This window comes from Podospora pseudopauciseta, chromosome 4 (assembly GCF_035222475.1).
Source record: "Podospora pseudopauciseta strain CBS 411.78 chromosome 4, whole genome shotgun sequence".
Lineage (NCBI taxonomy): Eukaryota > Fungi > Ascomycota > Sordariomycetes > Sordariales > Podosporaceae > Podospora > Podospora pseudopauciseta.
This window is the reverse complement of record NC_085894.1, coordinates 2,496,197-2,512,135: the sequence shown is the minus strand read 5'-3', so window position 1 is coordinate 2,512,135 and position 15,939 is coordinate 2,496,197. Positions and strand designations below refer to the sequence as shown.

Below are 15,939 nucleotides of genomic sequence, written 5' to 3'. Positions count from 1 at the left end.
CGTACCGGCTAGTAGTCGTATAGCGATTTACTTTAATAGTACTTTATATATCTATATATAATATACTAGAACTAAAGTACTCTCCGATATTCCAGATACTTAAGATAAAGCTATATTATATTTCCTTTATAAGGTATATATTATATAGGTATTAGTATATCCCTTAGTAATTTCGTAATCCTAATATTAATAACCTTTTTACTTTTCTAATACTCTTTTTAGCTTTTATATAAAAGCTTTATAGGCTATAATATATTTTATAAAATAATAATTCTATACTTATTATATTACCTTTTTAGTATTATTTACTTAATAGGTCTTTACGCGAGACTTTTACTTTTAATAACTTCCGTAGTAACTTCTATAATAATTTATATTATTTAATCCTATAAAGTTTATATTTAAAGATTCCCTTCCTTATATTTTACCTTTAGCCTTTTTAATATTTCTTTTACTTTTTAGAACTTTATATTTTTTTATCCGGTATATTAATTAAAGTTTTCTTCGGAGCTTACCGCTCCGCTTTATTAATACCCGATAGTTATTATTTTTATAACCTTTAGTTCTTTCGATATAGTAATAGATACGATCTCCTTTTTTTATCCGAGCCGTTTAAATACCCTATAGTCCTTTTTAAAATATCTTACCTTACCGTAATTAAAATATTTAAAGTTATTTCTGCTTTAGCTTCGGCCTTACGGCCTTTATTACTATATAGTATCGACGTTTATCGGTCCCGAGTATATAATGCCGAAGTAGCTAGTATTAAAGTATCTCCGCTTACGTTTATCGTTAAAGCGGTTACTATTAAAGTATTTCCTATAGTTATTACCGTAGTTACCCCTACCGTTACTTCCTTTTTTCTCTATATAATATTCGAATTACTAATCGTCGATCTATATAATTATAGTAATATATTTATCGATAATATCGGGCCTTATCTCTTTATATAACTTATTTTTTACTTTATTTTTAAAGCTATAGTAAAAAAGCTATATTAATCCTTTATCGTTAATAACGTTATATAAGCTATCGATTTTAAATTAAGCCGCGTAATCGGTTACCGAACGTATTTAATATAGACTTAAAAGTCTACCCTACGCGCGCTTTACCTTATCGTACTCCCTAAATACCTCTTTAAGCTTAGCCTTAAAGGTATAATAGTTTTTAAAATATTCTATAATAATTTTCTTTTAATTTTCCGGCTTTTACTTATAATAATTATCGAGGATAAGCTCGAATTATATAAAAGCCTTATCCTTAAGTTTAATAGCCGCGAAAATTACTTTCGACTTTTCGTTAGTAAATTAGTTTAAATATTAACGAAAATAGGTTTTAAGCTAAATTAAGAACCCTCTAAACTCTACCTTTTCTCTTTTATAGCGTTCCGGTACCGGAAACTTAATAGTTAATTTAGATATAGCCGAGATAGCGAAAATTTACTTTTAGGTCTATTAAGCTTTATCCTCGAGCTTTTTAAGACGCTTAATAACCTATTTTACGGTAAAGGGTATAGGTCTAGCGGAAGGTCCCTCGGCGCTTGGGCTAAACGGGACGCCTCCTATTTAAACGTTTTTAGGTCCGGCTATAATAGTGAAAAAAACGCCTTTAATTTATCCGTAATAAAGTTAAAGTAAGTATATAACGTGTAACGAACCTCTATCTAGAACCTTTAAAAGGGATATCGGTTAAAGGTATTTCTAAATAATCTTAGTTCGGTATAGTTAAATAATATATAATAAGATATTTCGATGTAAATACTAAATACTATAAATATAATTTAAATTATATATTACGGAATTATCTATTTACGCTAGCTAGTTCCTCCGTATATATAGTCCTCGCGCTAAGCCTGGCACTGTTCTGGATTGATTAACTCGACCCTCGATCCTATCGATACTATTACCTTTAGAGTTAGCTCTTCTGGATCGATCCTCGATCCTATTAATTCTGTCTTAATTGGTCCTTGCTTATGTACTAACGATTAGTCCGTAGTGCGCTCTGCGCCCCACTAGGTGTTAAGCCGTGACACTATAATAGGCAGCTGCGGCATAAAAATAAAAAAAAAGTAAAGCTAATAAGACCGTGAGATCCGTTATAATTATAGAAGATAATACTGTAAAGTTTTTTGCGGAAATTAATACGTTTAGATACTAACTTAGCGAAAAAGTAAAACTAAAGTTATCCTAAAAAATAATATTAGGATTAAATATTTGACTAGGGGAGAGCGGACGGGATCCCGTATTTTCGGTTGTCTATAGTCGTATGTAATAGTGCGGTGCTGAAAATGGCCCTATATGAGGCGTTGGTATTACCTTCTGTCAAGACCCTAGTCGCACAGGCCTTAAAGATTTGTTGAAGACATTTCTGTGAATGTATTATTTTGGATTACCATTACCTATCTCTATCCATCTCTTCATAATCATCATACATATCACCCCCTCAACGTCCTCCTATTCTGCTCCGGAATCTGATACCTAATCTTCCTCTGGTTCTCCTTCACCTTGTCCCAAAAATCATACATCCCATCCTTATCCCACGCGGTCTGCTTCTCCACATACTTCCTCTTCTTCTCCTGTCTCCTCCTCCGTTTCTTCTCCTTCCTCCACATCGGCTCCAGCTTCTGGGTATACCCCTTTTTAACCTTCTTATAGCCCCCCCTTATAATCTTGTATATCCCCTTGAATCCTCTCTGGACTCTCCAGCTGAATGCTGCAACCAGCGAAAAAATGATTAGGAGGATCGAGGTAGGCAGGGAGATCCAGCCGACTTGCTCGAGGTCGGGCATGTGTTCTTCTTGCCAGTTGGTAACGTTCATACCGAATAGTCCGGTAAAAAAGGTGAGCGGGAGGAAGATGACGGTGAAGGTGGTGAAGATCATGACCGAGAGGTTTTGGGACGAGGCGAGCTCGGCTTGGAGGCGTGACCAGCGGACCTCGTCGACTTGGGCTTGGCGTTGGACCATTTCGAGCATTTTTTCATACTTCACATCATCCGTCAGCTTACTGTTTGGTCACGGTGTTTGAGTAGGGGAGAACTCACATCATTCCTCGTCGTATTAACCCTTTCAATCATCTCATTCACCGTCCCCTTAAAATCATCCAAATACTCTAACGCATCATCCAGCGGCTCCTGCCAATTCTTCCTTGTCTCCTTGCAATGGATCTCGTAGAAATCCTTCATTTGCTTGACGGTTGACTCCTGGTTCTTAAACAGGGTCTGCAGTACCGTTAATTCATCTTTGAGATCTGCCAGTTCGAGTAGAGCAGACGTGTTCTCTCTGTTTTCCCTCTCGGACCTTTCAAGCTCTTTTCTGTGTCGTTTTTTTATCGAGGCTGGGCTCTCCCCTTCCCAGTCAGAGTAGTCGGTGTCCTCGTCGTCTTCGTCATCGTCCATGCTGAGAGATTGGAGCCGGAATTGTTTCATATTAAGCGTCATCCTTTCGGCCAACATGCCAATGGCTTCGTCAAAGAGACGGAAGATCTCCAGGTCTGGGTGGGTGGAACGGTCGAGGAAGACGATGACAGCGTGGTAGACTATCAAAGCAGCCAGGTCGAGAGCGTTTTCGGTACGGCCGGTGAGGTCACCGTTGAGCTCGTTGTATACGCTGTTCCGTAGGTCGGCCTGGTGAAACAGGGTGCCCTCTGTTGGGGTCGAGTACCGGCGAGGGAAGAAGGTGGTGAGGGTGGTCTTGTCAATGGACCAGAGCCAGAGCTGGTCAACCATCAGTACGTAACCGTCTCGAAGCTCGGCTTCGGTTTCTTCCTCGTATTCATCGTCGTCATTGTGGGAGCCGGCGTTGCTCCCATTGGAACCTTTGTTTGAATACATCGAGCTTCCAACCGGCCCAGCCTGGGACTTGGTGGCAACACCATTGAGCTGTTTCGTCAGGGAGAAGGCATCCTTTTTGGTGAGCTTGTACAGCATTTGGTCATCATCGCGGGAGTTGGTGTCTCTGAGGGAATGGTGGCCGAACTGGTCCAAGGTCCTACGACAATTGAGAGGAGGATCGAAGCCAATGTACTCCCAGATCATCTTGAGCTCAAGGGAGTCCTCATCAGCCACATGCTTCGGAACAGGTTTCGCCCTGCCACGCTCCCGGCGCTCTCTGATGATCTTCCGGCGCCTGATCATGCTTCGGTAGGTGTCAAAATGAAGGTATGGCATGTAGACAAACAGGCAGTTCGGTGTCAAGAACGATGAAGATGGTCCAACAAGAGGGGTAGGGCGTGGCGAGGTTATGCCTGTATTGGTCAGGTACTTGCAGGTTGGTTTGAGGAATGCTGGCTGAGATTCGGAATGGCGGTTCTGAATGTGCTTCGATTGCCAGTTGTCATAGTCAAAAAGCTTGGAAAAATCGTGCCCTTGGATGTCGGAAAGAACATTAAAGATCTCCTTAACCCAGACCGGGTTGTTGAAAGGCATATGAATCCACGTGAACTTTTTGAGTTGGGGATTCGGCCGAGAAAAGCCAGCAGACGCCCCGAGTTCATGCTCCTTGAGCATAATTTCTGCTTGTTGCCTGGCCAGCAAATCCACGGTCAAGGGCCCGTCTCCTGCAAAGTCCTTCCCTTGAATGAACAACGGGTCCGACGCCGTGGTTGATACACTGGCCAAGCTCTCGGGGCTTGGAGGCCGTAGCTCAGGCATAGTTTGAGCTGGAACCCTCAACAGAGCCGGTCTTTCGAGAGCGACAGGTGAACCTCCACTGATGATGATTTCTGGGCCGATCCCAGCACCACCCTGATGTCCAACATCGAGCTGGCCCTGCGTGATACCGAGGACGTTGGCATCAGCTGTAGTTTCCTGAGGCAACTGAGGTGGCCGCAAGTCTGTCCGCCCGCCAGCCCGATTCGGGCTTCGTACTCTTCTCCTCTTCCTTTGCGATCGATCATGTAACCGTTCAGACAGGCACTTCTCTGGGCCTTTCTTCAAGAAGTCCTTGTAGGGGTATTTGGTGGCATACAAGCGTATGATAGAGCCCGATTCGGCACTCGCGTCCGACCCTTGACCAGCATACTGCTGTGTGGCAGCCATCCAGCCATCTGGATCCTCATAGAACCCAATGACTTCGACTTGGACATGGCTCTTGAGGTATAGTGGATGGTGAACATGATCCCGGCTAAGCTCTGCCGCTTTCAGGACGGCGCCTGCCAAGTCCCCAAGATATGAATGCAAAATCTCCTCATTATCAGGACCAAAAGCGGCGAGATGCGCGTGATCACTTTCGACGCCAAAGATATCTTCTTGCCAGATTTCGAGTATAGCAGATTTCACCGAAACCAAAGGGGCAGTAAACTGTACTTCGTTTGTGAACTGGGCACCAGATCCGGAAAGCAAACACTCCCGAGTCTCGTAGAAGGACCAAAGACGGAGCTCGCTGGCAATGTCCACGAATTGCTCGTGCAACTGTTTTAGCTTCGGATTATTGACGAGGATTTCATCTGTAAGGGACCTGGGGAGTGGCGATTCAAGCTGGAGAAGGTCTTGAATAGAGTCCTTGAGGTTGGGCATCGACATGTAGCTTGAGCCGCGATGTGGTGTTCCTGTTGCTTTGTCAGCCTGGTTTTACCAAACGCCACAATATCGACATCAATCACAAGAAGCCTACCAAAGAATGTGACACCATGACAGTCGTCCATTATATCCTGGTACTTTGTTTTCTGGCTAGCTCTCACCAAGGCACTCTTGACGACCAGCCCGCCAATGCTATGCGCAATGAAAAACAGGGGCCGAGACTATGAGATATTCATAATCAGCATCTGATTTTTGGGAAATACACACACGGCAGAAACGAGACAGAAAGATGCATGCACTTACAGATCCCTTGCGAATGTCCTGCACTTGCTCAAGGAGATCATTCGCCAACGACTTCAAATTCATTCCCTCCTCAAGATGCCGGTGCCTATACAAGAATACCCGAGCAATGTTGACGCGCTCCCGCAGCCTCAAAGTGACCCATGGGCTTGACCTGCGAAGAGAACTCTGGGAGCTGCGGGTGCTCTGGTTGCTGCGGGTGATATGCGATCCAACCTCGACATGATAGTGGGATTCGGCACTGCTGGAATCGCTGTCGTAGATCCATGTCTGGATCGGATCCGCTCCAGGACAGGGGACGGCAATGATATCTACCTCGGTCTCATCGTAGCCATGGCCGCCCACATCACCCCTATACTCTGCAAATCCAGCGCCAAGGTTGATACGGGGCGGGCTGGGGCTGCGTCCTTTGCTGATGCTTCGGCCGCGTTCCGTAAACTCTCTGGAAGACCGACTGGGAAGGGAATCTTTGAACTGAATCCGTGTTGGTAGCACTTCGAGGGCTATGACCTCTTCGGCCTCGTCTTTCTCCTGACGTTTCTCCGCCCCCCTGTCGATGTCAGCCTTGTCTGTGGGGTTGTTTGCACCAGTGTTTCCGTCCATCGCTCTGTGGACCCTGAAAGATGCCGAGATGGGCTCAAGACGCGAGAGGGAGCTGGTCCAGCGTCCAGTCGGGGTGGTGAAAGTCACTAAACCATGGATCACCAGAAAGATGAAAAGAACAAGAGCATGGGAGAAGCGAGAAGTGATTAAAAGCCTGCCAAGGGCTCCGCCAAGCACGGGCAGGCTGATGAGGGGACAACGGCCAACGACGCTACATATTTGAAATGGACCTTGCCATCCATGAACATCGAGACCGAGCCTGGAAGTCTGTGCCGGACAAAACAGACGAGGGATCTCCCGCTTCTAACTATTGGGCCTGGCTGGCCATTGTTGCTACGCAGCGAGGGCAATGCCATTGGTTGCTGTACCACACCATGCAGCCGGGGGGTGACAGAATTCTGGGGGCGCTAGGAACAAAAGAAGCAGCTCGTGAGCCGCCTGTAGGTGGGTTATGCTGCAACACTGGACCAACAACCATGTCGCAATTATGGTAGACTGGGTCGGATATAGCGGCGTGTGGCAGTGCGAGATGGATAGGATCATGCGTGTAACTGTGCTGTGCTGTGTATTGTGAACCAAAGACAAGCATTCTGATCAAATCAACTGGCGTAAAAACAAAAGAAAGCTTGACTGGACGACTGGATGTCCTGTGGAAACCAAGAAACGAGGAAGAAAGCTTGACCTGTCAGGGGGCATAGTCGGAGGACCCACTAAAGTTGGGTATCAGCACAGTATGATGCGGTGAGCACAGGAACTTTGCAGGTTGCAGATATGAGTGAAGCCGTCTGCCATAAAATCCAAATAGACCATACAATTTGAGATGGTGATTGAGGAGGGATGAGGTGGACGGGTATTGGTCAGCAACTTTTATGCAATGCCTTTCTCAACCGGGCACACACCCTCACCACAAAATAGTTGACTCAGAAAAGTAAGTTAACCTATGTTACGCTGTAAACTATGTCTCGAAAGTAAATTGATAGGCCTTTAAACGATCTTTCAAGGCCTATTAACTATCTTTAAGGGCCTACAGACTATCCTTCAAGGCATATCAAAAACCTACTTTAGTGTCACAATTACTGATTCAAGTGGCCCTACCTTTGCAAATGAACTCTCACTATACGATTTACACCTCACGCAAATGCGTCTCTTCCAAGAGATGTGTCATGTCGAATTAGCATCTGCCACAACTGTATATCAGGCTTGCCCAAGTGTAAACAAGGCCATTGGACATTAGTCGTGGCCTATCTACCTTGGCATTAGAACATACCTTTGACTGTCTTGCAAATGCCCTTTTAACACAATCTTATTCCTCACACTATGGACAGGCCTCTTGAACGGACCGACATACCATTGTAGGCCTCGGGTGAATCCGATGCGTGCAGCCGCCTAATTCCTCAGGCACCCAACGGTCGGAGCCGTGTCACCCCACATTTTGCTCAGTGTCTCCAGGTACACTCTCACGTGATCACGCCGGTTCCGTCGCTACGATTGGCCGTGGGTGCCAAGCATCTCAGCGCCCCAAACTCAAAGGGATACCTAGCTCGGCAAGCAACACTTGCCATTCAACAACGTCGTAAAAAAGCGACTTTCGATCTTCCATCACCATCCCTATCTCACCCACCACCGTCCCTGGCCCCCTGCCGAGAGCCTGCTGTCAATACCATCCACGATATTACCAGCCCGCGACCACCGTCACAGGCCTTACAAGCAGCGGCCCTCGTTACTTCGTTACCCCAGCAGAGATCCGCAAAGAGACGGGAGAGAGACAGACCCCTCTGCCGTACCACACACGTCTACAGAATACCTAGTGGCGCCTCGCGCTCCCCCCCTTCACCACCAAAAAAAGAGTCGCTCTGTCCCGCCTTGCCCTGGATAGCAGCACCGGCGATTCCACACATAATTCTTACCTGGTAATCCATGGTCCCCCACTCCAAGAAGGGAACCTTCACACCCAATCCCAATTCTGCCTCCCAGCCCCTCCACACTGGCCTCGCCCACTCGCAGAGTTCCTCCCATCATCACGGTGCGCTGAGTTCGGGTGCCAACCCCAGTACCAGCAGCCCCACTGGCTCCAGCTCCCTGGCCAAGATTGCAGTTGCCCAGGTTCTCCTGCTCCTGAGCACCATCAAAGAGGACAAGGGCGATCCGAGAAGGTGGAAGTCACAGACTGACGCTTTGCAAAAGGTGCGGTGCCAATCGCCCTTTATGCTGCTGTCAGCCTTCTGTCCTCCGCTGCCCCTTCTGCCCCACTGTCAACTGCCATATCCCATACCTACTCCTGCACCCTATTGACCGACTGCTAACCTGCTGTTATGGCTTCTCCCCAGCTTATCCATGAGCACGGCATGGATGTCTATTCGAGATACTTCACGCGCCTGGTGGCCTCCAATGCCTCTCAGATCTTCCCCGGCGCGGGGCGGCCAGTAGCGAATTCCAACAATAACAACATGCAACTCCTCGTTGCCGAAATGGAGCTGCTTGCCAGAGACTTCAGCCAAGCGAGGAAGATCGCCGAGTCGATCGAGACCGGCACCGAAGATATATTCCACAATTTCGACTTGTCGACTTTTATGGAACACTTCCAACTCGATGCCCTCGAAAAGACACTGTTGGCCCTGGCCTTCAAACTAGGTAGCAGGACTGACCTGAAGACCAAAGGTAAGACGCCCTTGCCCAGCGTGCCTACTCCCTCTGTTACTGACATGGTTTCACTGTCGCAGCGGATGCCATTTTGTCTACCAACTACCCAACCTTTGTGAATATCTTGAGTCGACCGACTGGGGAACACATGGACATGCCCGCCGAATTCGTTGCCGAACTGCTCGACCGATTCATACAACTTCACCCGCCAAACTTCAATGCTGCCGCCAAGAAGGAGTTGGAGTACAAGGTGTCGATGCGGTATTCACAAGGAGGAGACGGAAAGCCGCCCCCCTCTCAGGTTCTGGCGGCCCTGGACCTGATTCGCCTCCTCGCCGACAGGCCACCGAATGCACTGGCCCTCTACATATACCGTGTCGGGTCAGCCTTCACCAAGGACGAGGAGACATGCGTGAGCTACCTCCAGAACCGACCTTCCAACATCCAACTGTCCGAAGAACAAGTATCTGCCGCGCTTCTGTACACCACCATCAGCCAGACCCCGCCACACAAACCCTCGATTCTCGTTGCGGCCCTGAGGCGGATACTGCCCGACAGCTTCCAGTGGCAGGATGTTGTTTCGTATTTCGACCATGCGAATGCACGCGTAACTTCGGCGCAGTTTCTGCGGTTATACAATGCATTATTACCCATCGCGCTCGAGCATCTCGACAGGTTCAACATTCAACGGCTGTGGGGCGAAGAATGGGAGAATCCCGAAACCCAGCTGTCCTTCATTTGCGCCTATGCCTCACTCACCCCGGAGCAACTGGATGCCACAACCATCCCAGGCCTCAAGCCGACGTTTACGGTGGACGAATACGTACAATCCGACCGGGCAATTCAGGAAATAGCTGCCCTCGCTGTTAGACACCCACTGGTCTCCGAGGCTGCTTTGTCTGCTGTCTTCAATGTGGCTCTGCACTCGATGCATGCCTCACAGAGCACAGAGGCGAAGCGCCTGTTTCAAGACGTCGTTGTGCCTAATCTACATGTCTTTGTCACCTCAGCCTTTGGGGTTCCTAAGCCGTGGCCCACAATGGCCGAAGAGACGCTGGCGTCGCTATTCGAAGGGTTTCTGATCAACAAGACACCGACCTCCGACTTTGTGATGGAAAGCCTCTGGAGACGGGACAAGGTGTGGGTCATGCAGCGGCTGGAAGAACAGCATGCTCTCAAGCCTATTGTCTTGCCAACCATCTTCGAGTTTGCGGTGAGGCACAAGTGGCTCCAGGAGCTGGTTTTCCTTCCCACTGGCTTCGGGCTTGATCTCGTTGCCTATGCGCATGCGCAAGGTTTTCTGAACTTGGAGCAATGGGCAAGCCAGAACGCTGAGCGACCCGGCGAGATGGCCAGGGCCATAAATCAGTTTCTGTTGATAAAAACGAACCTGGAGCAGACGTATCAGCGGAGCGGAGACAATGGACAAGCCCACACACCCTTGCAGGTCAAAACAGTCTATATGATGCTCGACATTTTGGACAGGTTCAACCTGAAAGCCCCTGTTGTGGATCTGATTAATGTTCAGAGACACTGCATAACAGCTTACCCCCGCCTGATTAACTATGGGGAAGGTTACGACGACATCATTGATGACAATGGGCGGGGCGGGAATATGCTTGCACCAGCAGCCACAACCAGGATGGAAGAACACTACAAGAAAATGTACGGTGATGAATTGCAGGTTCGCAGTGTGGTCGAGGTTCTCGAACACTACAAACATTCGCGTGTGCCGCTGGAGCAGGACATTTTCGCGTGCATGATTCACGGTCTGTTTGACGAATACGCCCATTATGTCGACTATCCTCTCGAGGCCCTCGCCACTACAGCAGTGCTCTTCGGTGGGATAATCTCTCACAAGTTGATATCGAGACTCCCCCTCAAAATTGGTTTGGGTATGATCTTGCAGGCCGTCAAGGAGAATCGTCCCGAGGAGCCCATGTACAAGTTCGGTCTTCAGGCGCTCATGCAGCTCTTTGGCCGGCTGCGGGAATGGCCTGCGTTCTGCAAGGACTTGATCCTGATACCTGGACTACAGGGAACGGAGGCGTACAGGAAGGCGGAAGAGGTGGTTCGCGAGCATGATGAGGAGTTGGCCCGAACCCTTCGCAACGGTCTTCCAGCCATCGCCGGCAGTGACAAGCAACTGACCAATGGCGGTCTGGAGGACAGTCTCAGTTCGGAACAGCACCCTCCCCCGTTCCTGTCCATTAATGTTGGCCCACCTCCCGCCGGGATCAACTACGAAGACCCCACGCCCGATGCCCAGGGCAAAATCCAGTTTGCTCTCAATAACGCCACCGACACGACCCTGCAGTCGATATTCAAGGAGCTCCAGAAGATGCTGGATGTCAAGCACCAGCAGTGGTTTGCCAGTCACCTGGTGGAGGAGCGCGCCAAGATGCAGCCGAACTACCACCATGTCTACCTCGAGCTGGTGAAGCAGTTTGAGGATAGGCTGCTGTGGACCGAAGTTCTGAGGGAGACCTATGTCAGCGTCCAGCGCATGCTCAACTCGGAGCAGACGCAGTCGAATTCGACCGAGAGGACTCACCTCAAGAATCTGGGTGGCTGGCTTGGCCTGTTGACCCTTGCTCGTGACAAGCCTATCAAGCACAGCAACATCGCCTTCAGGCAACTCCTGATCGAAGCCCTCGATACCAAGCGTCTCATTGTCGTCATCCCCTTTGTCTGCAAGGTCTTGACCCAGGCAGCCAACTCGAACGTGTTCAAACCGCCGAACCCCTGGCTCATGGACATTATCCACCTCCTTATTGAACTCTATCACAACGCCGAGCTCAAACTCAATCTCAAGTTTGAGATCGAGGTGCTCTGTAAGTGCCTCGATCTCGATCATGAGGCGATCGAGCCATCTGGTGAGATCTTGAACCGGCCTCCTCTCGAGGACGTGGGTGACTTGGTTGGGCCAGATAATCTCGACAGTTTTGAGAGCCTATCCCTCAACGGCATGACGGGAGTGAACAGCTCACTTGTCTCGCACCCGGCTCTTGCCATCCCCGACTTGGGGCCCAACCTGAGCGTCCCGTCCACCGAGGTTGTCAGCGCCGCGAAGCTGCACGACATTGTCCGTCAAGCTCTCACGCGCGCGCTGCAAGAGATCATCCAGCCTGTTGTGGATAGGTCTGTGACCATCGCCGCCATCTCTACGCAGCAAATGATCCGCAAGGACTTCGCAACCGAGGGCGACCCGGACAGGGTTCGGATGGCTGCCGTCAACATGGTCAAGTCTACTGCTGGGAGCTTGGCACTTGTGACCTCCAAGGAGCCATTACGCGCCAACTTCACCAACTATCTCCGCCAGCTCGCCTCGGAGCTTCCTCAGGGTCTCCCAGAAGGTATCATCATGCTGTGTGTCAACTCCAACATGGAGCTGGCTTCCAGCATCATCGAAAAGTCGGCCGAGGAGCGCGGTGTCCCCGAGATTGAGGACTTGCTCGCAGAAGATCTCGAGGCGCGCCGCCATCACCGCATCAACCGACCCAACGAACCATTCATGGATCCCCGCCTGAACCGCTGGGCCTGGACTATCCCCGCTCCTTTCAAGCTGCAGCCCAGCTTGAGCGGCCTCAATGATGAGCAAATGGCCATCTACGATGATTTTGCTCGACAATCAAGGGTGACTGCTGCTGCGGCTGCTGCCGCCGCTGCCGCCGCCGCCGCCTCTGCTACGCCTTCGCACGTTCCTTCATCGTCGGATGCGAGATCAATTGCAAACGAAGTCCTCGGTGACCAGTACAACTCGGTGTCTACCATTCCTACCCCTGCTGAAACCCCATCGCTTCCCCACATGGGCGTCCAACCTCAGCATTACCCTCCTGTTCATGCTGGCATGGTCAATGGCCGACAGCCTGGCATCAGCCCTGTCGACGCTCGGAACGTGGCGGAACGGGTGAACAGCTTGTTGGAAAAGCTGGCGACTGCCGTCAGCAACACGGCCGAGGAGCACTTTGAGGACCTCCCTCGGACCCATGAAGTTATCAACATTCATGACGCCGTCGTCCAGCTTACAATCAAGACTCAACAGACATCTGATGAATTTGCAGTCTATGTGGCGACCCAAATCTCCGGGCTTCTCTTCCGCCCGCAGCCCGAACCTACTTCCCTCCTCTTGGAGACTCTGGTCCACGTGCTGGAGACGCTGCGAAAGGTTGCGGGCCCGGCGACGAGTCAACAGATCCGCTGGCTGTTTTACCAGCAGTCAGGTAGTACTTTTTTGAATCTGCCCCTGATCTCGGCGCTGCTCAGAACGGACCTCATTGATTGGCACAGCATCGATGCAGCCATGGCCAAGGCGTTGAATGAACGGAGCAGCGGTTCCATTGAGTTTCTGGAGTCCTTGATGGATCTTACGCTGTTCAGCGAGGCCCCTGTCAATCTCTATACCGATTTCGTTCAGAGCTTGGAGGAAGCCTGGGCGTGGATAACTGAAGAGCCCGAAGTGCCAGGTGGCCAGCGGTTCAAGGCCAAGGTGCTGGGGCCTTCGCCCGAGATTCATCCTGACCGAACCCCCGAGGCTCAGTTCGAGCAGTTTGACTACATCTTTGAGGAATGGGTGCAGCTATGCAACAACGACTGCGCCTCGGAAAAGGCTGCTACAAAGTTTGTGCAACAGTTGAACTGGCGGCGGCACATTGTCACCAAGGAGGACTTTTTCGTCTTTGCGAGGCAAGCAATCGACAAATCCGTCGACCGTGCTGAGCAAAGTGGCCACCTTGGTGAAGGCTTCAGCAACGAGAGCTTCCAGGCAGTTGACGCTCTCGTCAAGATGATCCTCATCTTCACTCAGTCCCACGACGCTCCTGGCACCAGCGAATCATCGCGTGTCGCCTTCCTGGACTCTGTCCTTGCTCTTGGTGTGCTTGTGTTGAACAACCACCACGTTAGACGCGGGGACGCTTTCAACCCACGCGTGTTCTTCCGCTTCTTCTCCAATCTCTTCCACCAGATCATGAACCTGACGGAGAGATTCTCAGACAGTGAGAGCGAAAAGATAGTGCTCAACTTTGCGGCACGTCTATGGGACCTTCGGCCGGTTGTGTACCCTGGCTTCTTGTTTCAATGGATGGGTCTCTTGGCTCACCGCGCCTTTCTCCCAGCGATCATGCGCATGCCCAACCAGGCAGGCTGGGAGCCCTTCACCAAACTCCTTACCCATCTCTTCTCTTATCTCGGCAACATGCTGAAAGCTTTCGAAGTGTCCCTTGCCGCTAAGGACCTGTACTCGGGCACGGTGAAGCTTGTGGCTGTGCTTTTCCACGACTTCCCGGAGTATCTTTCTGCCAACCATGTGCAGCTATGCCAGTGCCTGCCCTCGCATGCCACACAGCTCATCAACATGATCTTGTCGGCGTCCACGACGCCGTTCGACAAGGTGCCCGATCCCTTTCGGCCGGGACTCAAGATTGATCGGATCCCCGAGATGAAGGACCCGGTGGTGAGCCTTTATGACTGCGCCGGCCAGCTCAAGGAACTAGGGCTCTATGACATCCTGGAGCAGTCATTGCAAAACGGACCCTCGGAGGACGCCATCGCCCAAATTACGCACGCGATGCACCACGCCGATACCGACCTGACCACGTTTGGCTTTGTGCCTGTCAATGTCGACCGCCGAGTTGTCGACGCCGTGGTTTCCCACATCGCCAACGCGGCCTCCCAACGCGCTGTTAACAACAGTGACGCGCCCGTGTTCGTGTCCGGGGCTCCCGACGTCAAGACTCTGCACATGCTGGTCACCGAGGTGCCGGCCGAGACACGGTACTATCTTCTCAGCAGCATGGTCAACGAACTCCGGTTCGCCAACGCGTCGACAAACTATTTCAGCCATGCCATCGTCGAAATTTTTGGTCACGATCTTGACGACCCGGAGGAGACAGAGATTCGGCAGCAGATTGTGCGAGTTCTCTTGGAGCGCATGGTTGGGTACTGGCCCCAGCCATGGGGTCTCGTGGTCACGATCCTCGAGTTGCTCAAGAATGAAAAGTTTCATTTCTTTGAGCTGCCGTTTATCAAGGCGGCTCCTGAGGTACGTCATCCTTCTTCCTCCACTCTTGAATCCCTTCTAACATGGGTTTTCTAGGTTGCCGCCCGCTTCGAGGCTATCCTCCGCCCCGTTGTGGCGTAGAACGTTGTAATGTAGTACACAACTCCGGCTTTTCAAACCTTGACGAAGGAGGAACCTCGTGCTTCTGCACGGCCAAGGCAGAGTTGCATTGCACGGCTGGGAGGGATATTTTCCAAGAAACACCCAGGCGGGTACCGGAGGGAGTTGTCACTTGCATAATGACATGGCGTAATATTTTTTTTCATCACGGATGCGCGCGTTTATGGTCATTTTGGGGCGTGTCTTAGACGAGGTATACGTGAATCATGGATTGGGGCGTCTGGGCTGGGAAGAAATGTTTAAGGGCGGGGAGTTTGTTGTGGCTGTGTAGTATTAGGCTTTAGGGTTGAGCGCTCATATAAGCGGGGTTTTTGCGTTGAGGTTTTGAGGGGTTGTGCCTGTAGAATTATGTCAGGAGAGGAAAAAGCGAGTGAGAATAAATAGGCTTGTGCTGTGCTGGAGTGTCGGGTGGTGTGACTGATGATGTGAGGACATGATGGCTGTGATGAGATACTCTATATTCAAGTAAGTGGTGTAGGTAGTCTTTTGAATCTTCCTTGAAGGGGTTTGAAGGTGAGGTTGAGATTCGACGAACAAAACCAAGCCCACCACCCACCATCTTGATTCCCATCTCCGCGAAAAAAGAGACGACACTCGAGTGTTCTTGGATATAGCCTCTACCCAAGTGAGGTACTTGACATGACAAACAGTTCTACCCAACAACCTGCTGTGGATTTCTGGTTTTGGTCCCTGAAAAT

At 50.1% G+C, this 15,939-nt stretch overlaps 2 protein-coding genes across 2 annotated transcripts; one reads left to right on the top strand and one right to left on the bottom strand.

The window, feature by feature from the left end:
- Window positions 1–2,356: 2,356 nt before the first annotated feature.
- Window positions 2,357–7,229, bottom strand: QC763_408350 (uncharacterized protein). The gene is made up of 5 exons (XM_062912464.1): window positions 6,824–7,229; window positions 5,821–6,802; window positions 5,612–5,738; window positions 3,043–5,546; window positions 2,357–2,983 (listed from the first exon to the last, which is right to left on the bottom strand). The coding sequence occupies exons 2-5, from the start codon at window positions 6,418–6,420 to the stop codon at window positions 2,435–2,437; spliced, it is 3,780 nt and encodes a 1,259-aa protein (XP_062765897.1). The 5' UTR covers window positions 6,421–6,802; window positions 6,824–7,229; the 3' UTR covers window positions 2,357–2,434.
- A 514-nt stretch (window positions 7,230–7,743) lies between these two features.
- CDC39 (CCR4-NOT core subunit cdc39) lies at window positions 7,744–15,752 on the top strand. Its single transcript, XM_062912465.1, has 3 exons — window positions 7,744–9,078; window positions 9,141–15,103; window positions 15,158–15,752. The coding sequence occupies exons 1-3, from the start codon at window positions 8,733–8,735 to the stop codon at window positions 15,200–15,202; spliced, it is 6,354 nt and encodes a 2,117-aa protein (XP_062765896.1). The 5' UTR covers window positions 7,744–8,732; the 3' UTR covers window positions 15,203–15,752.
- Window positions 15,753–15,939: the final 187 nt, after the last annotated feature.

Excerpts from the sequence above, each read along its gene's own strand:
- CDC39 (XM_062912465.1), top strand. The coding sequence starts at position 8,733 with ATGGCTTCTCCCCAGCTTATCCATGAGCACGGCATGGATGTCTATTCG. Across the intron at positions 9,079-9,140 it reads GACTGACCTGAAGACCAAAG|CGGATGCCATTTTGTCTACC; the intron begins GTAAGACGCCCT and ends TCACTGTCGCAG. Across the intron at positions 15,104-15,157 it reads TTATCAAGGCGGCTCCTGAG|GTTGCCGCCCGCTTCGAGGC; the intron begins GTACGTCATCCT and ends TGGGTTTTCTAG.
- QC763_408350 (XM_062912464.1), bottom strand. The coding sequence starts at position 6,420 with ATGGACGGAAACACTGGTGCAAACAACCCCACAGACAAGGCTGACATC. Across the intron at positions 5,547-5,611 it reads TCATGGTGTCACATTCTTTG|GAACACCACATCGCGGCTCA; the intron begins GTAGGCTTCTTG and ends ACAAAGCAACAG. Across the intron at positions 2,984-3,042 it reads TTAATACGACGAGGAATGAT|TATGAAAAAATGCTCGAAAT; the intron begins GTGAGTTCTCCC and ends GATGATGTGAAG.